The 18,374-nt window shown below is 40.5% G+C and overlaps 2 protein-coding genes and 2 long non-coding RNA genes across 5 annotated transcripts; 3 read left to right on the top strand and 1 right to left on the bottom strand.

The window, feature by feature from the left end:
* The first annotated feature begins 2,227 nt into the window (after nt 1-2,227).
* LOC145447688 (uncharacterized) lies at nt 2,228-3,118 on the top strand. Its single transcript, XR_013917682.1, has 2 exons — nt 2,228-2,645; nt 3,019-3,118. It is a non-coding gene; the product is annotated as an uncharacterized LOC145447688 (long non-coding RNA).
* A 4-nt stretch (nt 3,119-3,122) lies between these two features.
* Nucleotides 3,123-8,126, bottom strand: LOC145447687 (uncharacterized). Of its 2 annotated transcripts, none has more exons than XR_013917680.1 (3): nt 7,591-8,126; nt 7,350-7,524; nt 3,123-3,341 (listed from the first exon to the last, which is right to left on the bottom strand). It is a non-coding gene; the product is annotated as an uncharacterized LOC145447687 (long non-coding RNA). The 2 variants fall into 2 exon arrangements; XR_013917681.1 differs by having other exon boundaries at nt 7,601-8,126.
* A 1,493-nt stretch (nt 8,127-9,619) lies between these two features.
* Nucleotides 9,620-13,301, top strand: LOC145447685 (transmembrane protein 14C-like). The gene is made up of 4 exons (XM_080325943.1): nt 9,620-9,779; nt 11,442-11,543; nt 12,675-12,762; nt 13,118-13,301. The coding sequence occupies exons 1-4, from the start codon at nt 9,704-9,706 to the stop codon at nt 13,176-13,178; spliced, it is 327 nt and encodes a 108-aa protein (XP_080182069.1). The 5' UTR covers nt 9,620-9,703; the 3' UTR covers nt 13,179-13,301.
* Nucleotides 13,265-18,374, top strand: LOC145447681 (armadillo repeat-containing protein 7-like). The gene is made up of 4 exons (XM_080325940.1): nt 13,265-13,400; nt 14,078-14,194; nt 14,873-15,105; nt 17,198-18,374. Exons 1-4 carry the CDS (start codon nt 13,281-13,283, stop codon nt 17,319-17,321), a joined length of 594 nt encoding a protein of 197 aa, XP_080182066.1. The 5' UTR covers nt 13,265-13,280; the 3' UTR covers nt 17,322-18,374.

Genomic DNA, 18,374 nt, shown 5'->3' with positions numbered 1-18,374 from the left:
GGAGGCGGCGAGATCGAATGTCAGGTCGTGATGGGGTAATCTCGAGCTCTGGCTAGTATCGTATAATCATGCAGGATCCACTTCAATGCAATGCACAAGATACAAGAAATACAACAAAGAATTCGTACTCAGAGGCATGAGAACAGAGGACGTATATTCCTGTCGCTGGACATTACAAGGCTTTCTAAGTCCTGCCCCATCCCTCCATATTATCCCGGTTATGCTGAGTGCCACGCGGGGAAGCCACGGATACCAGATTTACTGATTAGGTCTTTGATCTAACCCGACCGGGATTGAACTCACGATAGCGAAGCCGGACGCTCCCACCATTACGCTCTTGTCGGCAAATAGCCTATCTATACAGCGAGATCGTTCGGCTCGTTTCTAGGACTGGGCAAAATCGAGTAACTGGGTGATTCGATTCTGAATCACGTAATATGCTTCGAGTCGAGTCGAGTAATCGAGTACCCCCCATTATGACATCATAACACAATATAATACGTGAAGGTTCAAATATGTACCCTGTACCGTTTATGTCGCTACAAAGAAGAAAGAATATCATGCCTGTTATTCATCTCATAAATGATACTTTGGTATTTTTTGAACCATACCGATTTCATTCCACTTGGTGATGCAGGATGAGGAGCTGTCCGTTACTGTGCGATAGTTACGGCAAGTCCGTGGTCTACGGATGGCAGCTTACAGTATATACTTAACTGGCAGTAGTCAGTCAGTCAGTATGCTTTTATTCATCTCACCAACAAACACATGTAAATTGGTATAGATTGGGAGACGACGGGGGACCGGTAGGTCTTATACTTCGTTTCCATGCTCGGCCGATGGGCCCATTTTCGAGAGACTCGGCCGACGAACGAGAGAATTTTGTTGCGCATTTAAAGTGATGCACATTGCACACCCACGTCGGCCAACTCGTCGGCCATCTAGTAAATCCTTCGGCTTAGCCCTTCGGCCATGCTTGCGCTGTGTCTTCGATTAGCTAATTGGTATTCGCTACTTACAATACACTTTTCGTATCAAATTAACCATGGCTGCACTCCGGACGGATCTTGGACGCCTTGAGAAACCAAGAATTATGATCGTAACGGAATTTAGTAGTACCGGTACTGCTACGAATTACCCGTAGGTTACCGAAATCTTCGCGATCTGATCACATACGCTGCTGCCACAATTCGAAGGTTTGCGTTCTATGGTGCATGGATACAATACAAACTATACCGCTTGACCACAAACTAGGTGAACTTATTCACATTCCCCTGGTAAGCAAATCATCGACAGGACACTGGACGTTCATGTCTGAATCATGACGACGAAACAGTAGTACCGGTAGACTACTGGAGAAGTTACTATTCTGTGCTCGAAATTATTGGACCACGATATCCCATATCTATATCCCCCACATACGAAGATATGCCACCAATTTTCATCTTTTATCCATCTTATTTTATCTTCTGTTCGTTTTAAGCAATTGGTTCATCGTGACCATTTTACATGTTGGATGCATTTCGTGTTCAAGGTCAAAGCGTGTTATTTGATTGAATGATCGCTACAAGTCTTTTCGACTCATTCCTACCGAGTCATTTATCGCAATCTTCTGATTATTTTGAAATTGTTACTGAGTAAGTAAGCCAAAAACGTCATCGCGATCGCTTCGCCCACCTAGTTCGGCCAAGTCACGGTTGGGTTACGTCTGCTCATGGAAACACGGCCGACATGTACAACGCATGCGTCATGGCCTTTCGGCCGACCGTCGGCCGAGCATGGAAACGAAGTATATGATTCAGTCGCCACCCAGCGGAGTTATAAATGAGTAAATATGGCAAGATCAATACTAACGATTATGACAGTTAACCAATGGACATAAAAATAAACAAAAGATAAAAGTCATGGAAAATCAGCAGTAAGCATCCAAGCACAGTACTGGTACACAATGCACAGTGTGCACAGCAAAAATATGCAGCAAAGCAAGAACAATGAAGACTAACCAAGTGGAACAGTATTACATAACAGTAAATGCAAATCATGGACCATGACAGTATTTTTCAACAACAACAACAACAACAGCAACAACAACAACAACAGCTGACACGAACGTTCTGTGTAGTCCTTGACTGCGGTAGTTCAATAGACGACAATAATTGCCTTTTCCAGATATATTGTACGGATGGTTATAGCAATTCGGGTATAAGCAGTAAGTTAGCGTACATGAGTCTCTCTAAGGCCCTTTTCATACCGGGGTTCCGGGAATAACATTTCTCGAAAATGTTTACCGGAACCCCTCTATGTGAACATAACACTGGTGATTCGGGGCGGTATGAACGCGCTTATTTTCGGAGATTTTTACGGGACCGACTGAGTATGAACACGAATGGCGCAGCTGGGTTCCCGAAACGCTGTCAATCAAACTTTTAGTTACCGTAACGCGCTGTTCATTCAGGCTGCTTGTATTTCGAGGTCAGATACCTGCGGCACTTTGATCTTCTTGGTAATGCATTATTCTTGGATTTATATTCTGTATGCTCACAATACGCAGTCACTGACTACTAGTCAGCTTCTTTTTTCTGTGGTTTTGTAAACAGAGCATGGCTAAAAAGATAGAACACCATCTCCAAATGATGCAGCATTGGGTGAGTTGCCTGAAAACGTTAGCACTTCAACACTAATTTGACAGGTGATCTTAACCCTTACTAAATTTGCTACATCAAAGGCAAGTTTCTAACCACGCATATGCTGTGTGTAGGTTAGTCACCGTCATATACGCCTACTGAAAAGGGGATTTAGTAACATCTGCTTTGATAGTGGCAGCACAGCAGAGAATGATGTCCTTAGCTCTGACTCACTAACCAAAAATTCAAATTGTACCAACGGGCTGGTAAGCCATCGTACATCATCCAAGCCATAATTTGGTTTTCACCTATGCCTTCATTTTCTTGTTACAACCAAGTCATTCCTTTGTTATACAAGGTTAGGCAAGTGTAACTTAATTTGATCTTTTCGCAGGTCTAGATGGAGGATACTGATGAAAAAGGTGAAAAGGCGGAACTGTGCAAGTGTGCATTAAGTTATAGTTTCTCTCATGAATAAAATGAAACAGCACAAACACATCTGGTTAAGCAAGAGCATTGTTTATTGAGAAAGTCACACAGGGCATTTCCGACGTCTGGGCCAGCGATACTTGGATCACCACCAGGTCTTGTCTTCATTGCGTATACCATCCTCTGTATCATTCTGGCCTTGGCGGATTGCAGTTTATGAGAAAAGCTGAACACCACGCCTTCAGTCGACCAAAATCTTTCAACCTTCATGTGTGCTTTGCCAAGTTTCTGAAAAAGCAATTGTGAATTTTAACCGATTGGCACCGGCTGCAATTTTCGAAAAATTTTGCTTCAATTTTCAAAAACGAAAAACTGTACCTTAATGGGATTGGAAAACGGCAGCCAAGGTAGCGTTCGAATCAGAAAGTCAACGCGGATCCGATTGCGCCACTCGCTTTCATTTCGAGCCCTGTGTCTGGCCGCTTATATCGAGAGCAAACCGAGAATTCGTTGATGAGAAACGTATTACATTTACTGCACTCTTTATAAACCTTAACATGGATATCTGGTGACATAGGCTTCTTGTGAATCATATTGGCGAGGACATCATGATCATGGAGATGGCTCAGTCGATATAATACGCCCTAATATCGCCAATATCCAATAGATACAGTACTGACGGTTTGCACAATAAACACGCACCAGGCCGCAGAGTGAATGAGTCATCGGCGAGTGAGCGAGTGACGCGCGTGTATTTATTAGGTAGCGTAGCCTTCCAGGGCATTTACAAAGCTTATAGAGCACGTAAATGGGTCACTTTAGTATTGATAAACGGAGATTGTCAAGACCTAACCATGAGGACAAACCACAAACGCATATCTTACTACTACGTAAGGTTTATGACGTTAGTTGGTAGCACTTCATACAAACATGATACACACGTTTGCGCGGAATACACTGCGTGTAGAATTGGTCTTGTTGCCATATATACATCACTATTAGCTGTTAGTCTGATGTAGATATAATCTTATGGGCATGCACTCTCCACAGAAACAATCTAAGAATGTCAACCACCGATAAAATTCAGGATATAACACATTATGTTACGGATATTCGTCCCTGCGTTTGACACTAGTGTGGTAGTCTGCAGGAATTCTTTTCACGATTTTCAGAAGCGGCCTTGGGGTGACATAGGCATAACTAATGTTGTTTATTTTGACCTTGAAGGTGGAGATTGGCTAGTTCTATTGAAAGAGACAATGTAAATGTCTTTCATTACTACAACGTAAGATATATATCGTTTTACGACAGCTCTTTGTATATCCTGATGCACACTTTTGCGTAGGTATATGCGCTGAGTAATATTGTATTTATTCCGAAATATACTTGACTATCAGCCATTATTTAGAATCGTATAGGCAACAACTGTTCACAGACACAATCTATGAAGGTATATCACTATTAGAACTCGATATAATCCCGTTATGTGACCAGTATTCATCCATCTGCTTGAAGCTGGTACGGTAGGCTGCGAGAATTCTCTTCCCGATTTTCAAATGCAACCTTGGGCGATGCAGACATAACTAGTATAGTTGTTTTAGCAAGAAAATCAGAAGCTGACAAGCGCTATTCATAGAAACAAACTACAACAACTGGCTATGACGAATACAACCAAATATACGACAGGGTATATGATGGGTATCGGGAACGCGCGTTTCCGCGAAATGATGCGGTCGGCGGATATCTTTGTCACGCGGCCTATCACATAGATTTTGAACACCTTATATGTAACTAATATCAGATATGAAGATATGTGTGAACTTGTATGGACACTAGCTTTTCACCGAAAGAAACAACTATGCTCTAAGACGGCTAGAACAAAACATACAGTACGTTATGTGAGAGTGGTCAATGACGCGCGTTGCCGAGACAGTGTATTTTGCAACACATTTATCTACGGTATTTGATATCCGATTTCGACGTCTTAGATATAATATATATCAAATAATATGGTATCAATGAACTTGCACAAACAATATCCATTCGCAGAAATGAACAGCAGAGACCTAGAACGATTAGAACGGGATATATAGTGGTTCTATTACAGTACGCTTCCCTCGTACCGGCAATGGGTAAAAATACCCACGCCGGCGCCAAACGGTTAAGGGCAGCAGAAAGGAAATTTATATTACATATTTGAAATTAGCTTTAGCTTATGCTCTGTTTGTGTTTCAGGGAAAAGACTCCGCCAAGAGCCGGGGCTGAAAGGGATAGGCTGCGTCATCAGTTATGTAGGCTAGTACGGAACCCTATGGCTCCCAATCATGAAGTCATCCTGAAAAAAATTGAATGCAGCAAATGCATGTTTGGTACAAATGTTGCTGTGGTAATTTTTTATCCACCCACAACACTCAGACTTGTACAAAGTACTGGAATTTCAAAATGCGCAACTTCAACTAGAACTACTCAATTTTTTAAACTAGCAACTAGAACAGCGGTGGCCAACCTTTTCAGCCAAATCACCACATTCGATTGACGAACTATTCTGCCGGCCACTAGCCGCGCGAAGCACGAAAATTTTTTGAAGTTGATAAATTAATAATATTGTCACTTGACTATATTGCAAGCCTGCTGTATATCGCTGGGCTCAGTTTGCAAGGACTGGACTATTCGGCACCTGGACATATCGATATCGAAAGCTTCGTCCAACATGAGGCAATCATTTTGTGCCTAGGTTTCATAGTCGACGGTCTTTCTGCGAGCACAAACGGGAGGTCGCAAATATATATATAGTTAGACTCAATCTGATAGATTAGGCGTTCTTTCATTTTCACAAAGGGGTAACAATATTAAAAGCAAGAAATCGAGTGACAAGATGTTGCGCTAAGTGTGTAGAAAATTGATTAATCTTTTGATTAATCTATCGCAAAGTATTCTGCTTTATTGTAGTGTATGAAGATCTACCAAAATGTGACTGGCTCATAGACCTACCAATGCGTCGGAACTGATATTTCAGTCATCACATCTCAAGTGCTGTGGTCAGACTAATCAAATTTTTGATTGGCCTTGCAAGTTCACAATCTGTGCAATCCATTTTTGATAATACTACTAATTTCGGAAATTAACTCGCGGGCCACGAGTTGGCCGGCCCTGAACTTTTCAAAATCTGCTATCTAGAACTACTCACTTTAAAATATCCGCAACTAGAACCAGAAACTATTCACTTTTTCAAATCCACAACTAGAACTACATAGTTTTAGTAACTAAATAAGTAGGTTGATGTACATGTCTGACTACACTACAAAAAATATACAAATTTGGTCTCATTTTCAGCAATTTCAGTCAAGTGAGCAGGGTTGTAACCAAGTCACAAGTCGATCCCACTTCAATAGTTTTGACTAGATTCAAGTCGAGTCATTTTCAATTTATCACCGAGTCAAATCCGAGTTCAACTCATCGAGCAGAGCGTCGAGTTCGAGTCATGGTTTTATGACTCGAGACCAAGACATTGTGTTGATTGCTCAGTGTTTAAGTCTATTTTCCATCAATTTGGGTCTTACTTTTGAGACAGAAAGTAGCCTACTTGGCAAGAACAATTGGTCTTTCAGACTTCTTTTTCTGACATAATGATTCGAGACCAAATTTGTCTGACCTTTTTGCAGTGGTATGCTACGCAAAAACTGGCTGACATTCCGCCATGACAAATATAGAAATATTACTATGCACTAGGGCTGGGCAAAATTGAGTACCTGGGTGATTCGATTCTGAATCAATTATTACACATCGAGTCGATTATCATCATGATGACATCACAACACAATGTACCATGCCAAAATTCAAATGTGTAGGCTACCTTTTATGCTACCATAAAGAACATAACGCCTATTGTCCGTCACGTTAAAGATACTTTTTTCGACCATACCGTTTTCATTGCACTGCTTGACAGTGTTATATGGGATGGTCATGACTTCGGAAATGTGTTATTTCCAGCAACGTTCGTAGCTTTGTACTATATCTCGTATGTTGCGACACGGCCAATCAAGGTTTCACGGCTTACTCAGTGGAAAAGTTTATCAAAACTACGGTATAATTCTCGTTAGTAAATCAAATTTCAGTATAATTTCAGTAGCCTACTCGAAAAGTAGTATTTTACTACTCGCCTCGAATCAATAAAGTTAATACCCGATTCAGATTCGAGTACTCGAATCGTTGTGGCTAGCCCTACTATAGGCACCAGCAATTTTTATTAAAATCAACTTGTGACAGTTGCCTTCTTAAAATACATCTGATGTTTACCTGGATCTATAAACGATTGGCTTCATTGGCTAGCCTCCAAAGAGCGACAGCTACTCAGCAAGCAAGAGAAATTGAGTTCGTGTAATTTGCTTGCTGCTTTTCGTTATGGTCTCGAAGCTCGTCGCAGAGTATACCAAATGTTTCTCTCACGAATTTCTCGATTTCCCTGGTTTCTCTGTACAGTGTACATAAGATTAGATTTACCCAAACCATTATACAGCAATCAGAAAGATAAACTGACTTTGTCGTACCTCGTACGCAGATGTGATCGCCTCGGTGGTTCTTTTCATTCCAGGACTCTATCCTCTTTGCTGGCTTTCAGTTTCTGCTCTCAGCTTCGGTTGATAATATACAAGCCAGGAACATGCTCGGGCTCTATTGCTGATACAGATATTGAGTATAGAGCCCCATACACTTCGAGAAGGCATATCCGCAACATCCCATAGCTAAAAGTTGGAGCCAACTTCTCCGCATCTCACGTATATGCCTCTCCCACATTGTTTTCCACAAGCATATTACAACTGGAACACCCCACAGACATGGTTTCGTAACTATCAACACTTACGGAGAATCGCGTTCATACTGGCCATAATTTCCCGCGAATTTACCGAAAAAACGACCTGTATGAACATAAGTTCGCGGTAACTCTAAATAGGTATGAACGCGCCCTTTTCCCGGAACTGTTTCGGTAATTTTTTCTCTATGTGAACATCGCCTGTTTCGGAACTTGTTCCCGAAAGAGTTTCGTAAATCCGGTATGAAAAGGGCCTTAGTCAATCTTTGATATGCACTGGGTTATAACTATGCGTTCTAACGGCGACAAAAAAAGCCCAGAAAAAAGACCCGAAGAAAGAAAGCACTCACAAGGAATGGAAAGAACTAGTAGAAAGGGCCGCGGCTTTAAAAAGATCAACGTCGAAAAAGACCTGTGACATCGGACACTCTAGGCCGAGGTGGATGTTTGAGTAAAGGATCGCTACTGATGCGTGTCGTTCGACATCCTCCTATCTGTTCGTTACATTGCATTGTGTCTTATCGCATTGTACATTTATGTGTAGCTTGTTCAGATGAAAATTATAACCCACGTGATGTAGTATTGCTCAATAACAGATATAGGAGAGAGGGAGCACGAGCTCCGCAGTGACAATGTTGCGGGATAATCATGACTTCGGAAATGTGCTAAGTCCAGTAACCTTCGTAGCTTCGTATGCTACATACCGCCAACCAAGGCTTCAAGGCTTCAACAGTGAAAATTAGTATCGAAACTATAATTCTCGTTGTTAAATTAACTTTCAGTGGCGAGAAGCGTATAATTTCAGTACTCGAAAAAATCGTATTTTACTACTCGACTCGAATCATTAAAATAAATACTCGATGCAGATTCGAGTACTCGAATCATTGTGCCCAGTCCTACTCGTTTCGCGAGCTCCGTCGTAGCATTTTCTGGAAAACCAGAGATTCGATTAGAATTAAAATGAGAGCATAGACACATTTCACAAATTTGATTAGAATTAGATTACCTGCATTTCTAACATCCACCTAGGACTCATGCCCGATATGTTGCTGTGTTTGAGTTTGATCTTGGTCTTGCTTTTCTTCCGGGTGTTAGGCGCTTCTTGATAAGACGCTGTAAGAACAGCTGCGTGAATAGCGGCGCTGTGCAATCAATCAACCAATCAGTTTTTATTAATATTTTCGCGATTTCAAAACACCACAAAACTGCGATACAATGAAAAGATAGGAAGGTGTCGAAACGACTAGGAGTAGTCTTTGGGATCAGACACCTTGGCCTAGTCGAAGTGAAGAAGAGGCATGCACACGGAATGAAAAGTAAAACAAAGAATATAAAGGCAAGCTACAAAATGAGGTGGCATGTGGCGGAAGGCGACATCGATGTTAGGTCGTGGTCCGGTGATCCTGATATGAAGACAACAAAAGTCACATTCATCATCAGCAGCTTTACATTGATCTGCTCAAGAGTCAAGATACACGGTGTACAAACTATAGATTACTAATACCTACTTACCGTAGGTTAGTAATCTATATACAAACGCGGTTATTGTTAATGCAGGAAAAATTTCTTCACAGCCGCTATATCTAAATAAACGATGCGGAGATAAATGCAGATTCAGTAAGGCCATAAAGGGATATATAGCTCAGTGTAAAATTATAGAAAGGAAAAGGAAAACTAAGGTAAACCTTAGTCATCGATTGTAAAATATACCCTTGATTTCGTTTGTGGTGTTTCACCTTAGAACATTATGTCTTCACGTTGGCATAGAAATTACGCTGATCTTTTGCAAGTGTTTTTGCTGCAACGGACTCGTGCGCAGAGAAATTGAGGAAATATTGCAATGCCGGTTGACATTTTTGGTTACATTTACGCGGCAGCTGTGGCCGCGGGAGGAATTGCTGGCTATCTGAAAGCAGGTAAGGAATATAACGACTTGTTCAGCGAAAATAGTGAAAATCTGACCGAATCTGAACATTACCGGACCACGACCTGACCTATCGATCTCGTCTCCCATGACATGTCACCCCATTACTTGTCGCTTGCTTTTTCTATACTACCTTCTTTAGTTTTCATTTAGTGTGCATGCCTCCTCTTTACATCGCCTAGGCCAAGGTGGGTGCGTGATTCCATAGATAGACTACTCCAAGTCGCTTCGACACCTTCCTATCTTTTCATTGTATCGCATTTTTCATGATTTTGTGGTGTATTGAACTGATAAAAATTGCTAATAAACCAATGACCAACGAAATTCCCGTAATTCAATTTGTGAAATATTTCGGCACTTCTTCGTTATTCCCCACACATCGAAAAAATGATCCCCATGACCCAATAAATGTTTCCCCATGAAAATAAACAGAAAAATTTATAAACGTCAAAATGAATTGTTTTTCGCGTTGGGGTGGGATAGACGGATAATGAAAAGGGGGAGGGGGATATTAGGATGGGGTAGGATATCCTAATATTAGGGTCGAGAGATATTAGGAATGGGGATATTAGGGTGGGTTAGGTTAGGATATCCCCAGATTGGAAACAGTGGTTGTTTTCGGCAATGAGTTGCGCGTGACAGAAGGGTTTCTTACATAGAATAATTAAAGAATTGAACGGAAAGTTGCGCGTGACGTTACCACCAATTCCACTCTGGGGATATCCTAAGATTAGGGTTGGGGATATTAGGGATGGGTAGGGGGATATTGGGGTGGGTTAGGGTCAAGGTTGGGGATATATTAGGGATGGGGAGGAGATATTAGGGTTAGGATATCCTGGGGTTGGGGATATTAGAGTCAAGGATGGGGTTAGGATATCCTAAGATTAGGGCTGGGGGTGAAGATTACAATATTCCAAACCCTAATCTTGTGATACCCTGACCCCAAATTTAACCCTAATGTCAGATGTCCTACCTCAACCTTGACCCTAACCTACCCTAGCACCCTCACCCGCAACCCTAATCTTAGGATATCCCAACCTTGACCCTAACCCACCCTAATATCTCCAACCCCGACCCCAATATTCCCTTCCCACGACCCTAATATCTCCCACCCCCACCCTAATATTGCCTTCCTCGACCCTAATATTCCCCTAGCCCTAATCCCACGGCGAAAAACAAGTTATTTTGACGTTATAAATTTTCACATGTTCATGGGAATCATTTATTGGTTTCATGGTGATCACTTCTGGATGTGTGGGGAATAACGAAGAAGTGCCAACGTTTCTAAGACCTTAATTTAATTCTAATTTGATTGATGTTTTTCCTCAAAATGTGCTACAGCACTACAGGAACTATAGTGCGAAACGACGAAGCTTGCTGTATAGCCATTTCCTATTCTTGTGCTAATGAGAATATTTTGATATGAAGTGAACCCATTTTTGTTGTATTTCGTTCTCATTAGGAATTGAATTCAATTTCCAAGTTTTTTTGCGAACTCAGTATGGATCTAATTCGAATCTAATTTGGAAAAGCTGAAAATTTTCTATGTTTGTCCTGCCATATGCGTTGTGCCTGACTAACATACGCTTCTGTGCGTTAAGACATTTCTTTGCACATATTTTGCTTTTACATTAATCTTTTTTCCGTTACACAGGAAGCACTACTTCTCTTGGGGCGGGCCTCATCTTTGGGGGCCTTGCTGGACTCGGCGCTTACAGAACCTCGAAAGATTCGAAAGATGTTTGGCTCATGATTGGTGAGTCCTATGTGACAGGGTTGTAATTGAGTCGCAGGGTTCCAAGTCACGAGTCACTTTGACTTAATTGTAGTTTTGAGTCATTTTCAATTCATCACCGAGTCAAGTTTGAGTCGAAGTCTGGGTGAGAAGGGTCGAGTCTGAGTTGTGTTGTTTATTTCTGTTTAGTCTCGAATTCAAGTCATGTTCAAGACATTTTTTACAACTCTGCTCCAGTGAAACGGAATCTGTCACATGCAAACTATACTCATTTTTTTCACTCTTAACCAGAGATGGTCAGTAAAGAGCTACCGCACTTCTATTTTGTCAAAGTACTCAAGTAGATTCATCCTGCTTGCACTACTACCTCAAGCAGTTATGTTTCTGACCAGGGTTGTAATGTCCCGAATCATGATTCGACTCATTGACTCGACTTGGACTCGAGTCATATGACTCGAGACTCAGACGGCCAAGACCGACATTTCATTGAAATTTCGAAGAATAGTAAAGTAGCCAGACTATTGGGATTTCGTCTATTGGTAATGGTACTTGAAAATGCGACCAGAAACTCCTAAAAGTGAGGAAAATTAGTACATTTTAAATGTGAATCCTTCGATATCACCAAACAGAGTTATAAAAAGTGGGCTTAACAAGACTTCAACTGGAAACTGAGTGGTCAACACCATGACTTGTGCTCGGAATCGAGTCATAACACCATGACTCGGACTTGACTCGTTGGTGGATTGAAAATGACTCGACTTGACTCGAGTCAAAATTACAGAAGTGAGAATGACTTGTGACTCGGAGCCTTGTGACTTGGTTATGGTTACAACCCTGTTTCAGACTACCTTTTACTTGACAGCTTTCATTTCTTACGCATTCTAGGTTTTACTTACTCGGAAATTGCTACTTGACTTCTAGGCTACTTGATTATTGATTACAGTGATACTTCTACTTCTACTTGACTACTTCGACCACGTCTACTCCTTGTGTCGAGTCATGTGACTTGGTCGAGTCATGTGACTTGGTCGAGTCACGTGCAATTTACAAGTGGAGTCAATACTGAAATTGACTTTAGTCAAGTCGAGTCACCAAAAATTGTGAGTTTAGCCATGAGTCAATATGCGTTGAAGCATGCACTTTGCGTTTCAGGCGTGTCCGCGTCTCTTGGCATGATGATGGGCTGGAGATTTTACGGTTTGAAAAAATTCATGCCGTCTGGAATGGTTGCCTTATTAAGGTGCGTTGTTATTACTAATGCTTGGAAAAATCGAGGTTCTGAATCGATGGATTAGGCTTTCGGGTATCACTCGTTATGTTAAAACAGTATCAATGCGAACAATTCAACTAGATGTGCCTTTTATGCGACTATAAAGAATACAATGCCAGTTCTACATCACATTAAGGACGATTTCATATTTTTTACTGGGCGAGGTTTCTATGATACCACAGCGGGAAATAGTATCGAAACTAATTTTCATTGATGAATTAATTCTTATTGGCAAGGAATGTATCATTTCAGTGCTAGACAGTGCCCAGCCCTAGAGATCAACTTTCAAAAATGAAGCATGCCTGAATTTATTTTGTAATTACAGTTTGGGGATGTTTGCAAAAAGCGTTTCTGGGATGTTGACCAACGAGACCAAAAACAGATGAGGATCCAGAGAAAACGCTTCTCAATCAATGTTGAATTTTGTTTTGCCTTGAAATTGTGATGCTGCATTATGGTCTGCCAAATTGTTTTTCTATCTGTTAACGATGAGATTTCTGTTTTCCAGATGTAAATTAAACGATTTGATAGAAATGTTTAGTTCTTACAAAAGATTAAAACATCGAACGCGACCGAAAAAAGACTTGGACAGACCTCATTATTTGCAGGTAATAAGCGGAAATGTGGGCAATTTTTTTTTAATAGTTTTGACTCGAGTCAAGTCGAGTCATTTTCATTCACCGCTGAGTCCGGATGCAAAGGGTCGAGTCTGGGTCGCAGTGTTGAGTGTAGGTCATACTGTTTATTACTGTTCAGTATGGTGGTTCAAAAATAACACCGCTCTTCAAATTTAGCTGACTATTAGATAACATTGTTGGGTTGGCTAAATAAACGCTGCACACCAAATTTGACTCAATTCCAACCAGTAGAAGCGAAGCTATTAGAGTCAGCAAATTATAGAATAGCTCTCTAACAAAACGATGCATAGCAAATTTGGTTCAATTACGACCGGTAGTTAAGCAAAGTCATTGGTGTTCGTAATTTGTAATTGTAGTATTTTTAGAATTCATTATACAACTATTCACTATAAATGCTACAATGTAGTATTTACAGTGGTAGTTATATAATCAACTCTAATATAATTTGGAAATACCAGTGTAGCTATAATTCTAATTTAATTTTCAAGACACTGCGATAGTTTTAAGTCTAATTCTAGTCTAATTTGGAAAACAACTGCAACTATCTAATTTGACATAACCTCCGCAGCTATCATTCTAATTTTAATCTAATTTGTTAAGGCTGAAAATATTCTAGTTGTCCGACTCTTTGTGATCTAACATTGCAGGCGTTGGTGTCAGAATATCAAGAATGTGAGAGCCAACCGGACAAGAAGCAGATTCTCGCAAATCTGTCCAATTTTGCATACGACCCCATCAACTACCAGTATTTGCGACAGTTGCAGGTAAGCTGCCAACATTGATGTCTTTTAAGTAGAATAATGAAATAGTTTATGGTAAAGTCGAGATGGTTGCCGATATTATTGCTACTCACGTATATAAAGAGACTCTAGGACAGTGGTGTCGAACTCAACTTGTACCACGGGCTGGATTCCAAATGTTACCTCCAATTCTATACTTTTTAATACTTTATAATCAAGCCCATATACATAATAGTATATTGCATTGTATTACGGATCACTGGGATTCTAATCTAGCACCTTTGTTCGCAAACAATGGAATTGGCAAATACAGGATGATTATATTTCTAAACTCTCTTTATTTTATTCGTACTTTGGCGTTAGCCCTGCGTATGCGTTGTGAGCATTCTGAGCAATACATGAGATTTGACTGTAGACGCGGACATTGTAATTTGGTTCATTGATTCGGGCTTCTCTGGTTGCTGGGGGACCTTTTGAGTCAGAAGTGGTACAAAAATAGTTGAAATGTGTTTTTGAAATATTCTATTATCCATGGACCCTACCCTGCATATAGCAGTTTTGTATTGGCGTTTATCTGTAGTGAATACCTACTCCCTTTGGTCCATTTCTCCATAAAACTCGGAAATCATTGTGCATTTTTTGCCTTCGCGATCGATCGAAGAGAATGACAGCTCACAAATGAAATGGAATATGACCTTTCAGGTTATCGAGCTTTTTCTGGACTGTCTGACGGAAGACGAAGACATCCAATCGGAGGAGGCTGAATTTGCGATCGGAGGATTGTGTAACTTGTCCGCGGACCCCGAAAATCGAGAAATCATCTTGGAAACGGAAAACAGCGTCGAGCTCATTACCAGGTGTCTGTCGAGCACCAATTCTGAGACGGTCCTCTCCGGGATGACGACGTTGATGCAGCTTCTGGTGCCTCGATCCAGGTGAGTAACTAGGGTTGGGCACAATCATTCGTGGAGTACGCTAATCTGAATCGAGTGTTAATTCTAACGATTTGAGTAGAGTAGTGAGAGATGAATATGTCGAGCACTGAAATTTTACGATCCTTGCCACCGAGAGTTAATTTATCAAAGAGAATTGCGGTATGGTTCCCATTCCCTTTGATGTATAACTAGCATTTTAGTTCTAGTGGTCTATGAAGGGTATGTATTCGAACTTTCAATATCATTCATACTGCTTTGAGGTCGTATTGAGTGATACTCGAATACCTGACTCAACCCGAAACCTAATACTTGATTCAGAACCGATTAATTGTACGTCGAAATACAAAAATATGATTGTTAAGCTACATAACGACCATGAACTACCGTAATTTTCCATGTATAATCCGCAAAATTTTCACGATTTTTTGTCCTAAAATCGGGGGGTGTGTATTATACATGGGAACAACACGCTTGTAAAAAAATCTCCCTCGATAAAAAACTTGAAATCACACCTTTCTTCATGTTTGTTTCCAATCGCGCATCACTTTAAGCCATCGTGCCCAGTAATTCGTATTATCATTATAACGCGCTGCCAATTAGCAAAAAGCGTGTTGCCAATTAACGAGAGTCGTCTGCACGTAATCTCCTGCTGCGTGGGTTTGCCGTTTCTACGCGAGCGAAATTAGGTCATTCATTGATTGCTGAGCGCTCGCTAATGCTAATTGATCGACAGGCCATGTGCGCAAAATATAATCGCCTGCGTAATCAGTCGCACGTCCAGCAGGCGTGGTGTGCACGACATAACTGTTGGCCTGAGCAATCACATCTGACCTCGTGCGCAAGACGTCGTGTCGCTGGCCCGAACTATCGCGTCGCCAGCCTCGCTGGCTTTGGCTGCTCTCTACTATCGTTTAGAGACAATGCCGTTAATTGCATAATGATTAGCGATGGTTATGTCATGATTGTTCGACAGTGACATCGCAAAACAGAACAACATCTCGTACTAAAACTCAGCTATTTATGTACTGCGAATGCAGGGTGCGTACTATACATGGGTACAGGCTTTCCCAGAATTTGCATGCCATTTTAAGGGTGCGTATTATACATGGGGGCGTACTATACTTGGAAAATTACGGTAGTTAGCGGTCAACCAACCACTGCTTTAGCCCCGGTAGTTCCAGCTCTAGTTGCAGATTTAAAAAGTGAGTCGTTCTGGGTCTAATTCTAGCTGCGTTGAGTCGTTTTCACGTACTGAAATTTCACACGTTACTTGAGAAGACATAACTGTGGAGTCATGATCAACTCACAGCATTGTTACAAAGTGCAATGATATAGGTATGGTGGATAAAATACCAAATAATCTTTAACGTGATGTAGAACTGGCATTATATTGTTTGTGGTCGCATACAAGGTAGGCCTACATATTTGAACTTTATACATTCATACTGTTAATACATGAGCGATACTGAATTATAGAGGTCGACCGATATTGATTTTTACAGGCCGATACCGATATCATGGGCCGATATTAATATGGAAGGAGCAGAGAACAATTTCACCAAAAATATTATGTATTAGGCAAGATGGCTCTTGTTCATGCCACAGAAAGCTGAACAACAAACGAGAAAACTGAAATTGAAAAGAATTATTGCTTAATTGTGCACATTCGATGAAATTTGGGATAACCCAAAAAGCAAAATAGGATACAGAATTGCAGATCAGTCCAGAAAAGGTAGATTGTAATGGAGGAAGCATAGTTTCTCTGCATGCTCACCCAGTTAAACTTGTCCTGCAAGGGTAAATCTGTCATATATCGCCCTTTGCGTCGTCGATTTCTTGAGATCGAAAACACAGAGCATTGAATTTCCGAAATTTTTGAATTTTTTTTAAATATAAAATATCGACCGCGATATCGGCCTATGAAGGATGATCGGGAAAGCTCAAATATCAGCCTCGATAATCGGTCGACCTCTACTGAATTACTCGGCTCGAGGCCTCATACCTCATACATCAAATCAATCGGGCACCGTACCAGATTTTGTGAAGATTGATGAAGATGATTGCCTCCTCTGAATTTGAGATTATCGTTCAGGGAGCGGATTCTCACAAAGAGCCTCGTTTCTAGCCTGGAAGTTTTCAAGAAACAAAATGATCGACGCATCAGTAATCTTGCCGTTATATTTCTTGAGGATTACTGCTCGGATGACAATACGTGACAGCGCTGACGCTGCGATTGACTTTGAAAAGTCGAACCTACTCCCGTGGTTCTTAACCGCCAGAGATCAAGACAAACTTCGACAGACTTTGACAACTAGATAATTGAAGTGAAATGCTAATAATCTAATTCTAATCTAGTTTTTGAAATGCTTTTATGCTGTCATTTGAAATCTAATCCAATTTCGGGTTTTCCTGAAAATGCTGCAGGAGAAATGTATCATGCAAAACGTGCCAAGCATTGCTGTACATACATTTGCTATTCTCGTGCTTTTGAGAATTTACTCTAAATTGACAATTCAATAATTTTAGTTATAATCTAATATGAAAAAACTTTGTACGTGTAATTCTAATTCTATTCCAATTTGGGAAAAAACTATCTATAAATTCTGATTCTAGTCTAATTTGGAAAAAACTGTGTAGCTATCATTCTAATTCTAATATAATTTGTAATAGGTGAAAATTTTCTAGTTGTCCAACTGTGAGCAGAAGTGATACTGATATGCAGTGAATATTCATCGTAATATTTTCGTTTTGCGCCAAATCATGTTTTTATGTTTTTGTCCTTTTAACACTGTTCTCGATGCACAGTTCGTTGTGTGCACCAGTGTATTATAGTAATGATTACATGTGTAAAATGGTAGATTTTTATGTGACTAGGCGAAAATGCTGAGTTTCCCCGTGGTTTGTAGAGTAGCGTGAGGTTTCATCAGGTTACATATGACCGAATAAATATATTGACATTGAAATTAACCCAAATATTATCGACTGAAACTTGTCAGGGGTGATCGTCAGCAACTAGTAGACACAATTGCAAACAACATTGTATATCAACAATCGTATCGCAATGATATTCGCGTTTATTTCAATATGAATATTTCATTCTATTGTTCTATTTTTTATTGAAGTTCTGTGCCTCCAAGAAACCTTAGTAAAAAGTGATTAACCACTGATCCATTCCGCTTGTACATTGCTGTGTACAACTGCTGATGAGATTCCTTACCTTAAACTGCCACCGGAATTGCTTGATTACATGGAATTACATTATTTTACAG

This window comes from Botryllus schlosseri, chromosome 10 (assembly GCF_051294905.1).
Source record: "Botryllus schlosseri isolate E-star chromosome 10, Bs_hap1, whole genome shotgun sequence".
NCBI classification, from domain to species: domain Eukaryota; kingdom Metazoa; phylum Chordata; class Ascidiacea; order Stolidobranchia; family Styelidae; genus Botryllus; species Botryllus schlosseri.
Note: the sequence above shows the minus strand (reverse complement) of the source record. Positions and strands in the feature narration are given on the sequence as shown.

Excerpts from the sequence above, each read along its gene's own strand:
- LOC145447681 (XM_080325940.1), top strand. The coding sequence starts at position 13,281 with ATGAGATTTCTGTTTTCCAGATGTAAATTAAACGATTTGATAGAAATG. Across the intron at positions 13,401-14,077 it reads ACAGACCTCATTATTTGCAG|GCGTTGGTGTCAGAATATCA; the intron begins GTAATAAGCGGA and ends CTAACATTGCAG. Across the intron at positions 15,106-17,197 it reads CTTCTGGTGCCTCGATCCAG|GGAGCGGATTCTCACAAAGA; the intron begins GTGAGTAACTAG and ends ATTATCGTTCAG.
- LOC145447685 (XM_080325943.1), top strand. The coding sequence starts at position 9,704 with ATGCCGGTTGACATTTTTGGTTACATTTACGCGGCAGCTGTGGCCGCG. Across the intron at positions 9,780-11,441 it reads TGCTGGCTATCTGAAAGCAG|GAAGCACTACTTCTCTTGGG; the intron begins GTAAGGAATATA and ends TCCGTTACACAG. Across the intron at positions 12,763-13,117 it reads GGAATGGTTGCCTTATTAAG|TTTGGGGATGTTTGCAAAAA; the intron begins GTGCGTTGTTAT and ends TTGTAATTACAG.